The 15,795-nt window shown below is 44.1% G+C and overlaps 1 protein-coding gene and 1 pseudogene across 4 annotated transcripts in view; one reads left to right on the top strand and one right to left on the bottom strand.

The window, feature by feature from the left end:
• Nucleotides 1-15,553, bottom strand: part of FAM120C (family with sequence similarity 120 member C) — a gene marked incomplete at its 5' end in the record, with an annotated part of 77,889 nt that extends 62,336 nt beyond the window's left edge. For all 3 annotated transcript variants that reach the window (XR_013959759.1, XM_080652434.1, XM_080652435.1), the window contains one exon: nucleotides 14,852-15,553. Coding sequence is in view for 2 of the 3 variants with exons in the window: in XM_080652434.1 (XP_080508560.1) it covers nucleotides 14,852-15,553 (702 nt within the window). The remainder of the gene's footprint in view (nucleotides 1-14,851) is intronic.
• On the top strand, nucleotides 4,440-4,740 carry LOC308239313 (non-histone chromosomal protein HMG-14-like; annotated as a pseudogene). The gene has a single exon. The product of its transcript is annotated as a non-histone chromosomal protein HMG-14-like (transcript).
• Nucleotides 15,554-15,795: the final 242 nt, after the last annotated feature.

Genomic DNA, 15,795 nt, shown 5'->3' with positions numbered 1-15,795 from the left:
GGACCAGGAGTTCAGCCAGCAGGCAGGCCGGACCCCACCCATGCACGAATTCATGCACCGGGCCTCTAATACACATACACACACACATACACACACACACACACACACACACACACACACACACACACACACACACACACACACTGAGTGGCCAGATTATTACGCATTCAGAGATCATAATAATCTGGCCACTCAGTGTAAATATGAAAAATCTTGGCATTTACATTCTTTAAAAATGTTTTGTTGTTCTTGTTAGTCCTCACCTGAGGATATTTTTCCATTGAATTTTAGAGAGTGGGAGGGGAGATAGAAACATCGATGTGAGAGAGAAACATTGATTGGTTGCCTCTCACAGGTGCCCCGACCAGGGCCAGGGATCGAGCCTGCAACCAAGACATGCGTCTTTGACCAGAATCGAACCCAGGACCCTTCATCTCCTGGCAAATCAGTTTCCTAAAGGCCTAATTATTCTAGTAACAAGCAAATACAATCATACATTTGTGAAGGTATTTCTGAACAACCCTGGTTTAATTCAAAGTGTGGATGAGTTGAAATGCCAACTAAACAGGTTAAATATTTTATTTCAATCATTTCTGGAGTGCTGAATGCCCTTTAAATGCCAAATAAGAAATTGTTTTTTCAGTATCTTCAGTACCAAGCCAACCAAGCTCCATATGATAGGGCAGATTTCCAAAACATGAATCTAGTCACTAAGCAAAGTATTCAACTGTGGTTGGTACAAATCACCATGTTAATTACTAGCTCCTGACATGTTTCATTTTGAACATTTTTGCACAGTGACTCCTAAGGAGTGGCATAACAAACAGCTTTAAGCCCTTGTAAAATGTTTCTGTTTCAAATGGAAGCTCCCTAAGTCCAACAGTATTGCTTTTGCAGAAGGACACATGTAGTCATATTCACTAATTTTGACCAATTTATACTAAAAATTTCAAGACTTTCTCAACATACAAAATCCAGTTATTTCTGGATGCACCTGTCACCGGCTACAAGGCCAAAAGAGTGAGACTGCATAAAAAATGTTTTAATGTTTTTGTATTGACTTCAGAGAGGAAGGGTGGAGAGAGGGAGAGAAATATCAATGATGAGAGAGAATCATGGATCGGCTGCCTCCTGCACGCCCCACACTGGGGATGGAGCTGCAACCTGGGCATGTGCCCTGACCGGGAATTGAACCGTGATCTCCTGTTCTTAGGTTGACACTCAAGCACTGAGCCAGGCCGGCTGGGCTGCATCAAAAATTTTAACATGTAGGTGCAGTGGTTCTCGAACTCTATGGTGGATGGCTTGTTAAAACAGACTGACAAACCCTAACCAGTTTGGCTCAGTGGATAGAGCGTCGGCCTGCGGACTGAAAGGTCCCAGGTTCGATTCCAGTCAAGGGCATGTACCTTGGTTGCGGGCACATCCCCAGTGGGAGGTGTGCAGGAGGCAGCTGATCGATGTTTCTCTTTCATCAATGTTTCTAACTCTCTATCCCTCTCCCTTCCTCTCTGTAAAAAATCAATAAAATATATATTTTTAAAAAAAACAGACTGACAAGCCCCATCTCCAGATTCTGATTCAGTAGGTCTGGGCCAGGGCCTGAGAATCTGCATTTCTCACAAGTGTCCAGGTGGTACAGTGCTGTTGGTCAGGGACCATACTGTGATAACTACTAGCTAGGCACACAGCCAAGTGTATAACCATATGGGCAGCATTTACATCTGTTGTAAATAGTTGCGATCTAAAACTTCACAAGAAACTTCTTGACCCAAGTTGTCCCCAAAATGTTCGGCCACCCATTTTTAACACCTGGAGCAACAGTATTTCCTACCCTTGCAAATGCTTGCTTATGATGTAATTTCTTCTATACTCACTCTCTTCCCAAACTACTACCTACAAAAGGCTTTCAAGGCCTAGCAACGTTTTACTTACTACATAATTGCATTTCATGCTAGTATCATTTATTCTGTCTGTCTGTATTCAAAAACACAGTCTATTGAGCCCTGACCAGTTTGGCTCAGTGGATAGAGCATCAGCCTGCGGACTGAAGGGTCCCAGGTTCGGTTCTGGTCAAGGGCATGTACCTCGGTTGCGGGTACATCCCCAGTAGGAGGTGTGCAGGAGGCGGCTGATCGATGCTCCTCTCTCATCGATGTTTCTAACTCTCTATCCCTCTCCCTTCCACTCTGTAAAAAAATCAATAAAATATATAAAACAAAACCGAAACAGTCTATTGAAATTTCTATCGCTTTTTCTTGTTGTTAATCCTCACCCAAGGATATTTTTTTCCATTGATTTTTTTGAGAGAATGGAAGGGAGGTGAGAGACACAGAGAGAGAAACATCGACTGGTTGCCCTCCACATGCAACCCAACCAGGGCCAGGAATCAAGCCTGCAACTAAGGTACGTGCCCTTGACCAGAAAGAAATCCACGACCCTCCAGTCTGCAGGCTGACACTCTAACCACTGAGCCAACCAGCTGGGGCTTAAAATTCGTTGTTTCAGCACTAGTCATTTTTGTACACTGTATTTCTTGTAATGGTTTATCTTAAACTATAGTCTTTCAATAGACACATTTTATTTAGGTATAGAGGAACTCATCACTTTGTGAGAATAAACAAGTCATCTTTTCTGTCAAAGAGCAGTTTAGACAGCAGCCATTTTGGACTGTGTGACTTGGCAGCTGCCATCTTGAAATGGCAAAGGCCAACCGCTCCCTTTGAATTAGCCAATCACAGAAGACTGTGTGCCTGAGCTCCAATCAAGAGTAAGGGACAGCCCTGGCCGGTTTGGCTCAGTGGATAGAGTGTCGGCCTGCGGACTCAAGGGTCCCAGGTTCGATTCCGGTCAAGGGCATGTACCTTGGTTGTGGGCACATCCCCAGTGGGAGGTGTGCAGGAGGCAGCTGATCGATGTTTCTCTCTCATCGATGTTTCTAACACTCTATCCCTCTCCCTTCCTCTCTGCAAAATATCAATAAAATATATTTTTTTAAAAAAAGAGTAAGGGACAGGTCACGAGCGTCAGGACTAAAAAGCCCAGCAGACTGCCTGCTCAGTGTGCCTTTGCTCCCAGACCATATGCTGCGCACCCTTCTGCACAGAAGTAAAGATATTTGCCTTGCTTCCTGGCTCCCAAGTATGCTTTGTATTCTACCAGGACCCCTGAATTTGGGGGCTTGCCTTATTTCTTACAGCTTCCAAAAAAAAAGGCTCTCTTCAATTTTCCTTTAAATATGTGACTTTCTTACATAACCTTTTTGTTTACTTTTCATAGGTGTGGGTACAAAAAATATTTCATGTTCATCAAAACTGCTAAAAAAGAACAAGCGCCACAATCAATGCTATTTTTGTTATCTATTTCTATATAATAAATCACCCCCAAAACTTAGTGGCTTAAAAAACATTTATTATCTCGCCGTAACCGGTTTGGCTCAGTGGATAGAGTGTTGGCCTGTGGACTGAAAGGTCCCAGGTTCGATTCCAGTCAAGGGCAAGTACCTTGGTTGCAAGCACATCCCCAGTGGGAGGTGTGCAGGAGGCAGCTGATCGATGTTTCTCTCCCAAAATCAATAAAATGTATTTAAAAAACAACAACATTTATTATCTCAAGAGTATCTGGCTTGAAATGGATGAGACAAGATTCATAGAAAAAGAAAATACAACCCTGGCCCGGTGGCTCAGTTGGTGGAGCGTTGTCCCATGCTCCAAGAGGTTGTGGGTTTGATTCACGGTCGGGGCACATACGGGAGGCAGCTGGTCAATGTTTCTCCTTCTCTCTCTCTCTCAAATCAGTAAAAACATATCTTCAGGTGAGGATTAAAAGAAAAAGAGAATACAGAAAGTAGAATAAATTTGAGGGTAAACTACTGAGCTCCATCTTGGAGGATATTTTTTAGATTAAGTCAGCAGTCGCCAACCGGTGGTCCGTGGACCACTGGTGGTCCGTGAGGTCCAAAAGGTTGGCGACCGCTGGATGAAGTGACCTAAGTTGTGCCACAAGTTCATGAGAGAGGTTGGGAGTAAAGAAAGAACTCTAGGAATCATCAGAATATAGTTACTATTTAAAATCACAATAATGGATGAGCCCTAGCTGGTTTGGCTCAGTGGATAGAGCACCAGCCTGTGGACTGAAGGGCTCCAGGTTCAATTCTGGTCAAGGGCACACGCTTGGGTTGTGGGTTTGATCCTCAGGAAGGGGTGTGCAGGAGGCAGCCGATCAATGACTCTCTCTCATCTTTGATGTTTCCATCTCTCTCTCTCCCTCTCCCTTCCTCTCTGAAATCAGTAAAAATATATTTTTTTAAAAAAGTAAATGGGGGTCTCAGCAGCTTGGGCGGCGGGAGACGCGGCAGCAGCCAGGCAGCCCAGGTTTGCCAAGCCACTAGGTGCGCTGTGGCCCTCAGGCACCCAGCACCCACCAGGCCCGCCCCCACGATGCCCAAGAGGAAGGTCTGCTCTGCGGAGGGGGCGGCCAAGGAGGAGCCCAAGAGGAGGTCGGCCAGCTTGTCGGCCACACCTGCTCCTGCAAAAGTGGAAACGAAGCCCAAAAAGGCGGCAGGAAAGGATAAATCTGTGGACAAAAAAGTGCAAAGGAAAGGGAAAAGGGGAGAAGGGAAAGCAGGCCGATGTGGCTGACCAGGAACCTAAAGATCTACCTGCGGAAGACGGAGAAACTAAAAACGAGGAAAGTCCAGCCTCAGATGAAGCAGGAGAAAAAGAAGCCAAGTCTGATTAATGTCATATGCCTTGTCTCACCAGTGGTCCTGTCTCCCTTCTTGTACAATCCAGAGGAATAATTTTATCAACTATTTTGTAAATGCAAGTTTTTTTTAGTAGCTCTAGAAACATTTTTAAGAAGGAGGGAATTCCACTTCATCCTATTTTTTTAAAGTGTAAATGCTTTTAAGAGGTGAAATCATTTGCTGGTTGTTCATTTTTTGGTACAACCAGAAAATAGTGGGATATTGAATATGGGAGACTGATTGTCTTAGGTGTCAGCTTAACATTCCATAGATGGGGGTAGTTTTTATTTTTTTTAATATATGTTATTGATTTTTTAGAGAGGAAGGGAGAGGGACAGAGAGAAACATCGATCAGCTGCCTCCTGTACACTCCCTACTGGGGATGTGCCTGCAACCAAGGTACATGCCCTTGACTGGAATCGAAGCTGGGACCCTTCAGTCCGCAGGCTGACACTCTATTCACTGAGCCAAACAGGTTAGGGCGATGGGGGTAGTTTTTATATCCTAGAATACAAAGCATACTAAATGGCAATTTGGAGTCAGTCGTGCGTTTGCCATGTCCTGAACTTTTTAAATTACTTCTATTCACATGCTTTTGGTAGAATTGTTTCCTGAAGAAAACCACTCCTTGGTCTTGGCTCTCCCTGTCAGAATTTTGTGCATCTGTAACACCTTTGTTGTGGTAGTCCAGTTTTCCTAGTAACTTTGTCAATGTCCTGTGAAAGACTGAAAATTTGATTATGTAGTATATATGATATTAAATTGTGAATTAGTGGGACTTTGATGTAAAAGCGTTATCAACATCTGAAGATATTGGTACTTGATACTCTTAAGGAAAGTTAGCCTCTAAATTTTAAGCTGGAAAGTCAGTGGAATAACTGTTTAGAAAAGAATCACAACTACATAACTTTACATTTTTGGTATGAATGTTGAGAATTGTGTACAAATTGAAATGTCTGTGTACTGATCCTCAAAACAAACAATAAAATCTCAATTATGAAAAAAAATTAAATGGGAAGTTTTGTTTTTTTTAAAGTTATTCACGTACACTGTAAGTGAAAGAAACCAGAGATGGAGAGACTGAAAATGCAGAAAGGAGATGATTACTTTTGAATTCTTATAACCTCACTATCTGACTCTTTCACTTGGCATTTAGCTTACACATTTGCCTTGTCCTGGCAGTACCACACATTTAGCAATGCTGGCACAAACTAAGTGCTCAATAAATTTAATTATTGCTTTTCTACCTGTATCTATGCATATTATCTGGCTAATAAAAATACACAATCTTACACAAGATGTATGAACCAAAGGAAACTGTATGGTGAGAGTGTGGAAAGAGACTTTGAGCAATACAGACCCAGAACAAGGACTTTTATCCACCACTGACTAGTATTCAGACCAAGGAAAAATCATTTCACCTCTATGCACCTCAGTTATTCAATTGGTAAATGGGAAGAATACCATGCATTCTTGCAAGCTTGTGAGGATTAAACAAGATATTTAAAAAGCACTTTATATACAACTTGGTGCTCACATAGTAATACAGTGGAACCTCAGTTCTCGAACTCAATTCCTTCCGGAAGGCTGTTGGAGAAGTGATTTTTTCGAAAACCGAATCATTTTTTCCCAATCAAATATAATGTAAATTGAATTAATCCATTCCAGACTCCCAAATGATTCTGTTGTAACCTTTCTTACATATAGTGCATGTCTAATGTTTAAGGTGCAAATAAACACTTCTTTTCTTAAATTTATCGAACCACCCCTACTAGCCTTAAAGGAATCACTTTCAGCATTTGGTCCAGGGATGTCCTTCGGGTCAGCATGCAGCATCTTTGCTTGTTCACATATCACTGCCTCCGCCTAACTGCTTTTCCTTTATCCAAATCAACAACAGATTTTCTACCTCTTCCATTGCCTGTGACCAGTTTCTTTCACATCCTTAGCAACAATGGCATTCTTGGGGGCCTCTTTTTTGTGTGTGTGTGCTAATCTATTGATTTCACCAGCCACAAAAGCACTGGCTCCTTTGTTTGTTGCCTAAGAGACGCTTTTTTATCATGCTGAGGTATCAGCAAGAAAGGGTTGTCAGGTAGAAAACTGAAGTTTGGTTCAAGAACCAAGACATTTTTTCTGTGAACAACTTGGACTAGAACAGAATTGAGATGGGAGAAGTTTGAGGAATTCAACAAACCCTTCATGCTGATACCTGTATGATCATTCACACGTCTCTCAAAGGTGACAAATAAAGGAGAGAATGCATGTGTATGAGTCAGTTTACCACTAAACCTCATGTTGTTAACATCTTAGGAAATTGTGCTGTGAATATTTTGGTGTTCTTTTGTCTTTGCTGCTGCTGATTAAATTTTCATTTTTTTACTGTATATTTCACTTCCTTTTTGTTAAATATTCCTTTACATTTCTTGTCCTTTTTGTTTTTAAAGTGTTTATTTATAGATTAAGCAGTACATCAGAGATGTACTGCATATAAGATTAAAACAGGGAATCATTTGGGGGTATGGAATGAATTAATTCAACTTAAATTCTAATGTGAAAAAATGATTCCGTCTTGAACAGCTTTCTGGAATGGATTAAGTTCAAGAACCAAGGTTCCACTGTACTGCACCTTAATAAATTTCTTTTAATCAGCTCACACTTCTCTAATTGCCCTGTTCTAAAGAAGCATACCTGTGAGCCTTGGCTAGCGTTGCTCACAGGAGCATCGTCCTGTACACCAAAAGGTGGCAGGTTCCATTCCTGGTTGGGGCACATGCAGGAGGCAACCGATCAACATTACTCTCTCACATCGATATTTCTCTCTCTCTCTCTCTTTCTCTCTCTCTCTCTCTCTCTCTCTCTCTCAATTTTCAAATAGCATAGCTGTGAAATGGTGGGTTTCATGTGACTATCTTTTTTTCTAATACAATAAAACCTCGATACAACAGAGGTTTTTAGAATTTGGGTGAGAGGTGTCTGAAGCCAAAAGGCTGTTACATAACCCAGTAAGTTTTCTAAATTGTTAAAAAATTGACAAATTAGTTTACCTGTTTTTACTTACATAGACATGTTTGTGTAAAATTATGAATGAAAAGATTAATTTCACAGAAAAATATGTATTACTGTAATTTTAAATTTATACTGTATAGTCTAGTAAATGTGTACACTCACCAGTCACTGAAAGCAAACGAATGCACACATAGGAACATCAGACAGCGTGTTAAAACTGCTGCAGAGCCATAGCCGGTTTGGATCAGTGGTGGGCCTGTGGACCAAAGGGTCCCGGGTTTGATTCCAGTCAAGGGCATATATCTAGGCTGCAAGGCTCCTCCCCGGCCCTGGCCCTGATTGGGGCACATGTAACCAATCAATGTGTCTCTCTCTCACATCAGTATTTCTCTCTCTCTCTCTCTCTTCCACTCTCTCTAAAAATCAATGGAAAAATATCCTCTGATGAGGATTAAAACAAAACAAAACAAAAACTGCTGCAGAAAGTCACACCAGGTGACAACAGAACCAATCACCTGATAGCGAGGTGGTGTGATCATGTGCTAATCATTTGCCAAATACTGTTTACCAGCAGTGACACTTGAATTTGAATATGTAGACTATAGTTGTACATATGTAATATTTACTTATGTCGGTGAAATTACTATAGTGTTTGTTTTTTTTTACAATATATAGCCTATTCCCTAAAATTTGTTAAAAATAACAGTGTATTAATAACACAAAATAACCTGTTAATTTAATTATAAGCAAATCTTGGTTAAAAGCATATGAATAGGGACCAGAAATGATCCAAAGTCTGCTAAATTGAGTTCTGCAAAATCGAGGGTTTACTATATATATTAACCCTTAAAACAAAGTATTCATTCCCTAACTGCCCCACATCTCCCAAATTATATTCCAAAACTGCTTTAGGTTGCTCTGCTTCTGAAACCCTTAGGAAGAGATCAGGTTGGCCATTTGTGGGTTGACTGAATTTTTCTGCTACTGGTGCTTACCACTTACACAGGTTTGTAGAATGTATAAGTGAAACTCACCAAATAACAAAATTCACCTCAATTAAATACACTGGATGTTTTCACAAGAAGTCCTACCTTGTCTAAAGCTCAACATCCAACCCCGCATTTTATCTTTTATTTATCCCTCCAGCTCTTTCTATCACATTGGAAAATGAGATGGGAACAAAGGCCCGTTTCCGGCCTGGTCTGAAGAACACGAAGAGGAGGAGAAATACAGTAGTGGGTTTTGTTTGGAAGCACTAGAGTTTCAGTAACTATGCTGTACACCTGAAACTAATAGAAAACCATGTTGAACATAAACTGTAATGGAATATATGTGTGTACATAACCTAGAATACATTTTTTAAAAAACGGTAAGCACACAGATCATTCCGATCATGCAAGTGAAATCTGTTATCTTCAAGATGGTGGGGAGCGTTTCTAAAATGGCAGCGCAGAGCTACTAGAAAATCCGAAACGACGCAGTCATTCCCCCTGCGTAGTTGCCGCTTTTTTGAAAATATCTTAGATCCGTCTGAGCTACTGCCTCCGAAAGCTAGACCCCGCTGCGTCATTGAGGCAAAGGTACAAAACGGAATCAACGGAATCAACGGAATCAACGGAATCAACGGAATCAACGGAATCAACGGAATCAACGGAATCAACGGAATCGGGTCACAAGTGGAGTACACGTGTCCACGGAGAAGCCACGGATTTGGAACTCCCTATCCGGGGTCACATGCTGGCCCTCGCTGGGTCGCTGGTTACTCCAAGTCAGTATTTTATTTATTTATTTTTAATATTTTTATTGATATTTTACAGAGAGGAAGGGAGAGGGATAGAGAGCTAGAAACATCGATCAGCTGCCCCCTGCACACCTCCCACCGGATGTGCCCGCAACCAACGCACGTGCCCTTGACCAGAATCGAACCCGGGACCCCCCAGTCCGCAGGCCGACGCTCTATCCACCGAGCCAAACCGATTTCGGCCCAAGTCAGTACTTTTAGCTGACTTCTGACTGCACGTGGGTTCACGTAGGGGGAAGGGTGCGCAGAACATCACAATTTGCATCTCTGTAGGCCATCTCAGTAGAGAAATCCTGTGGCCCAATGGACAGGAAGACCTAGCCACTCTGATCCCTGCAGGGACAATCAAAACCAAAGTGGAGCCCTGGCCGGTTTGGCTCAGTGGATGGAGCATCAGCCTGCGGACTGAAGGGTCCCAGGTTCGATTCAGATGGAGGGCATGTACCTGGGATGGGGGCATGTCCCCAGTGGGGGGTGTGCAGGAGGCAGCTGATCAATGTTTATCTCTCATTGATGTTTCTAACTATCTATCCCTCTCCCTTCCTCTCTGTAAAAAATCAATAAAATATATTTTAAAAAAACCAAAGCAGAGTCCTAGCCAGTTTGGCTCAGTGGCTAGAACGTTGGCCTGCGGACAGAGGGGTCCCGGGCTCGATCCCCAGTGTGGGGCATGCAAGAGGCAGCCAATCCATGTTTCTATCTTTCTCTCCCTCTCTCTTTTAAAAAAGCAATAAAAGCATATTTAACAACAACAACAACAACAAAAACTGAAGCGGATGTCTTGGCCCAGGAAGGAGCTATCACATCTGGTCCACGAACTACCGAAAAAGACCTCCTTTTACTGGGCAAGTCCGTTCTGTGAGAACTAGTATGTATCTGAAAAGACACGAACAGCATACACCAACCACATTCATTTTTCTATAAGTTAAAGTTGTCTTTATTATCATAAATTAAATAATCCAGTTTCAACTTCAAAAAAGAAAAACTTTCATAAAGCAAAACCACAATTGATTCTTAACCAACACTTCTCGAATCTGTGCTATAAACCAGGAAGTTTTCTATAACAATAACAACAAGCACTACCACAAAAAATCATTGACCAGAACCAGGAGAGAGAACTTCACCTATGCAATTTTGGAGCCAGTCTTAAATTCACTAAATTAAGAACCACATTCCACACTTTTTAAGTTACTCTTACATTTCATTCTCTTAGGATCACAGACCTATTTATTCAGGGAAAAAATTTTATCCTGCACCTAAAATATGCAAGACACTATGAAGAATCTGAAAAGATCAAAGAGCTTGTTTATAATTTAGCTTGGGGAATAAAATTTATATATTCCCCAAATGGTGTTTCTCGGGTGGAAGAGAGCTGCTGGGATTTTTCCCCCCCTGAACATTTTATTATGAAAAATTTCAAATATATGGCAGAGTTGAAATAATTTTACACTGAACACGCGGATACCACCAAGATTCTACCATTTTACTGTATCTGCTTTCTCACACATCCATCCATACATCTTATTTTTTTTTAAATATATTTTATTGATTTTTCAGAGAGGAAGGGAGAGGGATAGAGAGTTAGAAACATCGATCAGCTGCCTCCTGCACACTCCCTACCGGGTATGTGCCCGCAACCAAGGTACATGCCCTTGACTGGAATCGAACCTGGGACCCTTCAGTCCGCAGGCTGACGCTCTATCCACTGAGCCAAACCGGTTTTGGCTACATCTTATTTTTTGATGAACTTGGTAGCCCTACCTTAGGGTTGCATCTCAAAAATTCTGACTGAGCCCTAGCCAGTTTGGCTCACAGGATAGAGCACCAGCTTGTAGACAAGGATCCCAGGTTTTATTCCCGGTCAGGGCACATGACCTGGTTACAGGCTCGATCCCCAGTGTGGGGCTTGCAAGAGGCAGCCGATCAATGATTCTCTCTCAGCATTGATGTTTCCCTCTCTCTCCCTCTCCCTTCCTCTCTGAAATCAATAAAAATATATTTAAATTTTTTTTTTATTGTTGGGGTACCAAAAAGTCTGGAAAACACATACCCATGTTCAGCATTCAACTCTCCTGCCAAACTCCAATCAAAATTTATTCAGAGCTCACAACAGGCCATTTTCGGTCTCCATACCCTTGGGCACTGTCTGAACTATTCTTCCCAGCCCCCTTCAACACTCAGCATCAGCCTGTGAAGCCGCCTCCAACATTCACACCCTCACTGAGAATTAAGCATGCCCCCCATTCCCTCCCATAAGGGCCACATTATTTTTTTTATTTTTTAAAATATATTTTATTGATTTTTTACAGAGAGGGAGAGGGATAGAGAGCTAGAAACATCGATCAGCTGCCTCCTGCACACCTCCCACTGAGGATGTGCCCGCAACCAAGGTACATGCCCTTGACCGGAATCGAACCCGGGACCTTTCAGTCCGCAGGCCGACGCTCTATCCACTGAGCCAAACCGGTTTCGGCTAAGGGCCACATTATTAAAAGCAGCTATAATTTCCCCAGCCTAGGCACATGCATCATCTTTTGCAATTAGCCCACAGTATCTGCAATTCTGCTTTCAGTCTGGCTATTTTACTAAACTGACCTCATTGAGGGCAGGGGGCCTCTTATTCACCTCTGAATCCTCAGCAACCATCACAGTACCCAGCCTATATAGCAAGCACTCAATAAATGAGTAATACAAGGGTGTCCCCCAAAAATGTATACACACTTTAACAGCTGATTCTATCACATTATGAAAATGAAATGTATTTTAATAAACACTGCCTTTATAATCACTCGAAGTGTGTATACATTTTGGGGGGGACACCCTATATAAATGAACAACCCAGACCTGTCTTTACCCAGGAGCCAGGGAAGATTTTAGTCAAGTGTGGGAATGACATAATCACACTGGCACTTTAGAAAGATTCCTCTTAGAGAGCACCGTTGTTAAGAGGATGAGCTTTGGAGCCAGACAGCCTGGGCATGAGTCCCAGAATCCCAGCTCTGCCATTTATTGCTGGGTGACTCCAGGCAAGTTTCTAAACTTCCTGTGCCTCAGTTTCCTGATTTGGAAAAGGAATAAGACTGTTTCACGGGTTACTGTGAGGATCAAATGAGAGAATTTTTTTTTGTTTTTGTTTTGTTAAAGCACATAAATTAGCACCTGGCACATACTAAGCATTCTATCAATGATAGCCATTGTTGCCAGCAACCCAGTTAATAATGACAATGAGGTAAAAAGTCCTTCAATGCCCTGGCTGGTTTGGCTCAGTGGATAGAGCGTCGGCGTTCAGACTGAAGGATCCCGGGTTCAATTCCGGTCAAGGGCACATGCCCAGGTTGTGGGCTCGATCCCCAGTGGGGGGCATGCAGGGGACAGCCAATCAATGATTCTCTTTCATCATTGATGTTTCTCTCTCTTTCCCTCTCCTTTCCTCTCTGAAATCAATTATATATATTAAAAAAAAAAAGTCCTTCAAGCTTGGGTGGGCCCTGGCCGGTGTGGCTCAGTTGGTTGAGCATCGTCCTGGGCACCAAAAGGTAGCCGATGGATTCCCGGTCAGGGCACATACCTAGGTTGCGGGTTTGATTCCCAGGTCAGGAGCCTACAGTTAGGAGCCTTCAGTCAGGAGCATATGGGAGGCAACTGATCGATGTTTCTCTCTCTCTTCTTCCTGTCTCCATAAAATCAATTTTTAAAAATGTATTAAAAAAAAAAAAAGCTTGGGTGGTAGCAATGAAAACAAATTGGAAAGAACAGCCATGAATGATGAATCTACTAAAAAGTGTTCAGTCAGGAAGGCAAGCAAAATGAGCTTGTTATATATTTTTTTTGGCTTTGTACATTTGACAGGGCTCATGATTGGATTTTTCATTATTAAAAGCAGCTATAACTTCCCCAGCGTAGGCACAGATTTGAAGCTGAGCACAAGGAGTCCAGTATGACGGAACTCTAGCCACAAGCTCTATGACCACTGTAAGCTTCTCTATGCGGGTCTTTCAGTGTCTCAGCTGCGATTTTTTTTTTTTTCATTACTCCCTGCAGCACCATTTCTTTAGTTTATGATTCCCACAATTTCCTGTCCTGTCTTCTGACTGTGAGCACATCCCTCAGAGCCATCGTGGCTGAATGGATTTGAGGTTTTGTCCTACCCAATCCTGCACTACTTTTTTCTTCTTCCTGCCCACCTCCTTTACTTCTCAAGCCTTGCTATTCCCCACACGTAGGAACTTGAAACCTAAGAGCATGGGAAAGCAACAGAGCAATAGCAGTGCCAAGAACTGGGGATGCTGCCAAGCTCTTCCCCAGGCCCCATATGCAGTGACCAACTACATGGGGAGATTAGACTTAACTGCCCATGGGGCCTCACACGCTTCATATTCCGTTGGCTTCTGCTCATTTTCTTTCTCCCACTTAAAGCAGCCTCCTCCCAAACCAGCAACCAATTCAAAATCCAACCCATCTTTGAAGACCCAGGTGAGGACCAACTTCTTCAAGGCAACCTCCCCTGACCATTTTAGCCCCCAGATATCCCCCCAACACACAAAACAGGGACTGTACTTGCAATATGTACCATAAGGCATAATCACGTACACATTTATACCACTAAAGAAATATTTCATGTATACGTATTTGATTTTCCAAGCGTAGGACCATGTCTCATGTTTTTTCGATCTCTCATTCTCAGTGAGTTAATACTTGTTGAACAGTAACTGAATCAGTGGGGTGGTTTTTTTGTGTGTGTTTGTTTTTTGCTTGTGTGTTTAGGCTACGGGAGGAGGTACCTGTTGAAATAAAAAAAAAAGGTTGAATGGACATACGGGTGGGGGAGGGCGAAGCACTAGGTCAAAATGGGGAAAAATATTGTAGAAGGTGTTCAATTAACATCTGTTTAACTGATTTGCTTCAAGGTTGGAAAGAGACATACAGAAGAGAGATGCCAAGTGGAAAAATTTGGAAAAAGGCATTTCAGCTTTAGGCAGAAAACAGGAGGAGAAAGTTGGGGATACAAAAGAAATTCTTCTACAACCCAGGGATAGGCCAACTGGATAAATGGAAGGTAAAGGGAGTTATTGGGATGACATGGGTAGAAATGTGGTTAAGGAGGTGAGCGAATGGATAAGGGATGGTTTGAAGGGGTGGGTAGATGGATAAAATGATCGAGGGTAGGTAGGCAAATGGGTTAGTTGGGCGGTAAATGGGTGGAGGGGAGGCAGTTAAGTGGGGGGATGGGTGGGTAGGTGTTCAGTTAGGAGGGAACAGGTGTGGGGCATATTAAGATAGGGCCCTTCCCTCACCTTGACCCGGAAACGGATGAGTGCCAGCCTCACGCAGTGGCTCAGGCAGGCCGGTGGCAGGAACCAGGCCCGTGGAGGAGGGGTGCCCTTGTTGCCCACGTGTCCCACGATCAGTTGCGCTGTCTGCCGCTCAGTCTGGCACCGACGGCCCCACTCAGCTAGCCGGTCCTTGCCCAGGCCCCCGGGGAACATGACGACCAGCTCCAGGCCCTCGCCGCCGGGATAGGCACAAGCCTGGCACAGCGCTGACAAGTAGCCCAGCATGGCGTTCCACTGGCCGCCACACACCCAATCCGTCTGGTAGCCGCCATAGAGCCGCTGCAGCGCCGAGCCCGCGTCTACCAGCACCCGAGCCCCTGGAAGCGGAGGGGGAGGGGGCGGCGGCGGCGGGGGCGGCGGGTGTAGGCCGGGATGCCCCTGGCCATGGTGGTGGAAGTGGTGAGCCGGGTGATGGTGCCGAGTCGGCCCCGCGCCCCCGGAGTAGGCGCCCAAGCCAGGGGGCGGGAGCGGCGGCTGCAGAGGACCGGGTCCCCTGGCGACGCGCGGAGCCCCGGGCGCTAGGGCCACCGGAGGCGGCAGCTGGCAATGCTGGAACTGCTGCTGCTGGCGCGAGACCGTGCGTGCGAGTTTGAGAAGGTCCACGGGGACCACGGCCCCGGGACAGCGCTTCTCCAGGAACTCCTGGAAGCCCTGGACGCCCATGCTTCGTCGGCGGGCAGACGAGACGGCGGCTGCGGCTGCGCGAGCGAGCTGAGCGGCGATCTGGGCGCGAAGCTGGGGGCGAGCGCGTGCGCACTCCGCGGGGGGCGAGGGGGTGGGAAAAGCATTCCCGAGGGGCGGGAGCGCGGGAGCGAGGGCGGGGTGGGAAGAAACCACTGATTGGATTTGGGGGGAGAGGAGGGATGCGGCCAACGGGATTTAGGAAAGATTGGGAGGATAAAAGC

This window comes from Plecotus auritus (assembly GCF_963455305.1).
Source record: "Plecotus auritus genome assembly, chromosome: X".
NCBI classification, from domain to species: domain Eukaryota; kingdom Metazoa; phylum Chordata; class Mammalia; order Chiroptera; family Vespertilionidae; genus Plecotus; species Plecotus auritus.
The sequence above is the reverse complement of the archived record's forward strand: the minus strand, read 5'-3'. Positions and strand labels throughout refer to the sequence as shown.